Genomic DNA, 5,380 nt, shown 5'->3' on the forward strand with positions numbered 1-5,380 from the left:
ACCTCTTCTGAACTTGCACTATTTGCATAGTAGAACAAGCTCATACCCACAGGTTTCTCTTTATGGAGCAAAGAACTCCAAGATTTTTTAGGGTTTTCACCAGAAGTTCCCCCCCCAATTTGTCAAAAATTATAGGAATTCCTGGAGTTTGCCCGACAGTTTTAGCAACACCATTATCATCAAGATCAGTTTCTATCAAATTTTCAGAAATCTCAACATTCGTAGACGAAGTATCAAGAGAAACAAGGGATTCCTCAATCAAAACATCCGACGAAATTATGGTAGAATTAAGCGCACTAGATCGTTGATTAACCTTCGTATTACTAGCAGAATTAACTAGAGCAGTTTCAATGTAATCATTGACAGTGGGTCAAACAGGGCTAGCAATCCGGGTTTCTAAATTTTCCGAAATCAAAGGAGAATTATTCAAGAAATTGGTACAAGTAGATGCAGCATGAGAAGATCTCACCAATGGCGGTCTTCCTTTTGGTGGTCTCCCCCTACCTCGAGCCATGATGTGGACCGAGCTTCAACAATGGCGTCGCGAATTAGAGAGAATTTTCTCTAACTAGAAACGTAGAGAGAGAGAGAGAGCGCACGTATTATTATTATTATTATTATTATTATTATTATTATTATTATTATTATTATTATTATTATTATTATTATTATTATTACTACTGCTGCTGCTGCTGCTATTGTTGTTGTTGTTGTTATTATTATTATTATTATTATTATTATTATTATTATTATTATTATTATTATTATTATTATTATTATTATTATTATTATTACTACTGTTGTTGCTGCTATTGTTGTTGTTGTTGTTGTTGTTGTTATTATTATTATTATTATTATTATTATTATTATTATTATTATTATTATTATTATTATTATTATTATTATTATTATTATTATTATTATTACTCTGTTATTTATTATTAGTAAGTCCTACTTCGATGAACGATGAATATTATAAAGGGTATAAATTATCATTCTTAACTATTTTGATCACTTAATTTTGATACTTAATGGAGTACTATTGTTTTTTTTTTTTTTTTTTTGTATTTTTCAAACAATTTTGCAAACAATTAGTTCACATCAAATGCTGTAATTAATTCCAATACACATCATGGGTCCCGAAAATAAGGAATGAAAAGATTTATTTTAACTTATTGACTTTCAACAATGTGCCACATAGGCTCTGTGGTTATTTTTTTTAATAAAGAGGATTTTTAGAGAAAAAAATAGGAATTATAATGTAATTATTTTATTCAAATAAAAAATTTACATTTTAATTATTAGGAAATAAAAATAAAAATTGGTTTTAACACTAATTATATGTGTACGTATTTAATAAATTAAGAAATATTAGTCTACTACAAAGCAATAAAAAATCAAGTAAGAAATATTAGTCCACATATGGACTTTATGCGGAGCGTTTTTATAATCATGGTTGGAAGTTGGAACCTATGTTTGCTCCTCAACTTCTCTTCCTCCATTTTTCGCTGCACTTAAAACTCATCATTGGAGATGGCCTAAGCTTGTTTGCAATACTTGAGTAATTATATTGAATGAATGAATGAATGGTGGGCTAGGTTGCATGAAACGGACACGGACACGGGATACGGCACCTCGAAATTTTTAGGACACGGACATGGCAAAAAAAAAAAAAAACAATATACATATTAAAATAAAGGGAAATTGAAGTACATTAAAACAATGTCTTGCAAAATACAAAGTTCCAAATTATAAACCCAAAACTTAAAGTAACATAAACACAATTACACAAGGGTGTTTATTTTCGCAGTACGCATTTTACTCATTACAGTACACTTTTGACAATTTTACCCTCCTCATTTCCCACACCTCATTTTCCTTCTCTCTTTTATCTTCATCTCCTCTCTCATTTCCCTCCCTTTCACCGCCCCACCACCACCCTCACCGCTCCACAACCACCACTCCATCCCCATCCACCACCTAACGCCACCCTAACACCGGCATTCTTAGCATCCTTTCGACACTCTCACATAACCTCTCGTGGCACCCTGAAACTCGTCTCACCTGACTGCTCCCCGTCTAGGTAGCACTAAAACGGACACGACACGGATATGTGACATGGCATCCCATGAAATTTAAGACACGGGACACATTATTTAAATTTAATAAAATATATATTTTATAGTTATAATTAATGTACTATTTTATTTTTGTAAATGTATTTGATATTAAATTTAAATAATTAAAGATAAAATTTGAATTTGACTTTGACTATAACTTATTTTCATTTCTCACTCAAACCCATCTTCTAATCAATCTCTTTCAATCTTTCGACATTTCATTCCTCATTTATAGGTATCCGACACATTTAGGCATGTCCGCATGTGCCCGACGAGTGTCGTGTCCAACACAGTGTCGGACACAGGACGACTGATTAGGAGGAGTTCATGTGCTACCTAGCTCCCCATCACCCACCCCCATTATGCCGTTTTCGAACCACCAGGACAACCTTCCAATCCCACTATGCCGTCATGCATAAGCACCACTACCTAACCATAGCCTAACAATCAACCCTTCACCATTATTAAACCCTAAATAACTCAATTAAAATCTTAATAAAACATTAATTCGATCAATAAAAGACAATTATCATGTTAGATAACTACTTCCTCCATTCAACTCCACTCTACCATATTTCCTTTTTCATCAATTCAACTCCACTTTACCTATTTCCTAAAAAGAAATGCCAAATGACTATTTTGTCCTCATACCCAATTACTTATTTACAATATTTGTCAAACATACTCCACTACTTCTACATCAAACTTCACCCTTTCCCACTTATACCCTACTTATTTACATCATACCCAATTACTTATTACAATATTTTTCACCCAGCCCCACCCTTCTTAATATTTGTGCAAATCACAAATAGGTAGAGTGGAGTTGAATGGAGTAGTATGTTTTAATCAATTTAGGTTCTATGATTGAAAAATTATTAGATTCGACATACTATTGCGTGAAAATTTGAAGAAATATGGTCTACTGTTTGTTTTTAGGGCAAGGGGAAATAAATGGAATGTTCGGACAAAAGAGTACTGAATTGAGTAAAAAACGTACTGCGAAAATAAATGTACACAATATCAATTATAATTATATTATAAAATAATACTAGTTGGAAAGCCTGTACGATGTACGGGGCTCCTAGTAGGCTTATTTGTAAACATATACTCCGTATTATTAAGTTGATAAAAATAAAAAAAAGTCCAACCTTGTTGAATCATTGATAAAACAAAATTTTTTAGTTGGTGTAGTTAGCCACCGATGAATTATTATTAGTCCTTTTAGCATAGAAGCTTTGAAATTCAGTAGTTATCATCCATATCAGTTAGCTTTTTCATTGAGGTACCACTTGTGAATATATACAAAACGTTATCTACATAAACATGGTGCAATTCACCAAAATGAATCCTTAATAAATGAGATATGCCTTAATGAGTTTTGCAAATTATTTTAACCTATAACTTCATAAAACTAAATGGTATTACATAAAATAACAGGTATCATAATATATATATTTAGTGTGTGTAGAAAAAAATGGTAGATCTCTTACAACATAAATTTACCTTGACCCTCTCGCAAAATCAAATCCAAAGTGAATTCCAATAGAATTTGTAGTCTCTAAACAATAATAAAAAAAAATTGTGGTTCTATTACATAGAATGCATGGGGCACCTAGTAGTATCATCTGTGATAACACCAGTTAGTAGTTTATACATCATCAAAACCGTTGAGTTACCAACTTAGTATTTTATAGCATCGCTGAAAACGTTTGTTTGCTTTACCAGGTTTGGTAATAGAAAACAATTAAATTTACCAAAAAGTCAAACAATGCCGTAAATGGGAGAAAATAAAATTTTGGGGGGTTGATTCAGATGAAAATTGACGATTAATCATTAGTTCCTATAACAATAACGCAACAAAAATGTTGTGGCATTTGGTATTTAACTATATCAGTTGTATAACATTTAGGGATATGGTTGGATTATAGAGTTACTGTTCTTATTGTTTCACGCACCATCAGTTTTTATTTTTTTTGGTAAAATGTGAGATGTATATTATATATCATAAAGAATAATAATTACAAACATAAAGGACCCAAGGTTTTAGGTTCAAAACTCACTAGGAGCAAACCTTACATATCAGATTTCTAGACTCAAAAGCCAATTCTTCTCAGCACTGGACATGTGATCATCACGTTTATATTTGATTCTATGCTTCACATTATCCTTAATCAGTTGCACAACCCGGTTTGGACTATCAAGCATTGCATTCATCCTCGCATTATTTCTCTGTGTCCAAACATGGTAATAACTAGCAACCAGCACAAGAGCATACGCATTCCTCTGCACTTTTGATCCTGAAGAATTTACACCCCCTACTGATGAGATTTGTAATCTGCACCAGTCCTTGATCTGTCTCATAATAAGCTTGCTATACCCACACTCAAAGAACATATGTTCCTGAGTTTCTGGTGCAGCTTCACAGACACAGCAACTATCAGAACTACAACAGCCAATCCTGAACAGCTTCTCTCTTGTATTTATCCCATTATTCCTTATATGCCATGAGATCAAAGAATGTTTAGGGATATTCCAGATGCACCATACAGTCTCATACCATACAGGTTTGGTTTGGTGAGGTCTCAGCCAGTCATATCCCCTACTAACAGTATATCCCCGAGCATCAGGCATCCATTTTCCATCAAAGTAAGCAAGTTTCATGATTTCCTTAACTTTACAAATATTTTTTCAAGTCCAAGTAACATCTGTAGCTGGTTTATAGTCATGCCAGGATTGTTGTTTTATATATATATATATATATATATATATATATATATATATATATATATATATATATATATATAGAGGTGAGATCTGGTGAGAACGAATACTCGGTGAGAACGGTGAGAACGAACTAACTGTACCTAACTTAATCAACACTCGCTTGTTATACTGCCCCTACAAACAAAACCCAAACTTATATTTTCACCCCTCATCCAACTGACATCGTCATTCCCAATTGCCACTCACCCATGACCACCTCATCATCACTCCTCGCCGTCGATCACCAAATCAGGCCGGGAAAACACAATTAACTTCCTGACGCCGGCGATAAGCCGACCACCATCGTCACACACCAATTAACAATCAGCCACGCCTATTTTCCAACTTCCCTCACCTGAAGTCGCCTACCAACCACTGCCACGACCTCCACAAACAACATCTCAACCCACAACCACCACCACCCCTATGTCGACGACCACATGAACTCCATGAGATCTGAAAATAAATTGAACCATCGCCCTCGTCAACCTTTC

General features: G+C 33.7%; 1 protein-coding gene across 1 annotated transcript; it reads right to left on the reverse strand.

The window, feature by feature from the left end:
• Nucleotides 1-4,202: 4,202 nt before the first annotated feature.
• On the reverse strand, nt 4,203-4,784 carry LOC141632104 (uncharacterized). The gene has a single exon (XM_074444683.1). It carries the CDS (start codon nt 4,782-4,784, stop codon nt 4,203-4,205), a length of 582 nt encoding a protein of 193 aa, XP_074300784.1.
• Nucleotides 4,785-5,380: the final 596 nt, after the last annotated feature.

The sequence above is a fragment of the Silene latifolia genome, chromosome Y, assembly GCF_048544455.1.
Source record: "Silene latifolia isolate original U9 population chromosome Y, ASM4854445v1, whole genome shotgun sequence".
Taxonomy (NCBI): Eukaryota; Viridiplantae; Streptophyta; class Magnoliopsida; order Caryophyllales; family Caryophyllaceae; genus Silene; species Silene latifolia.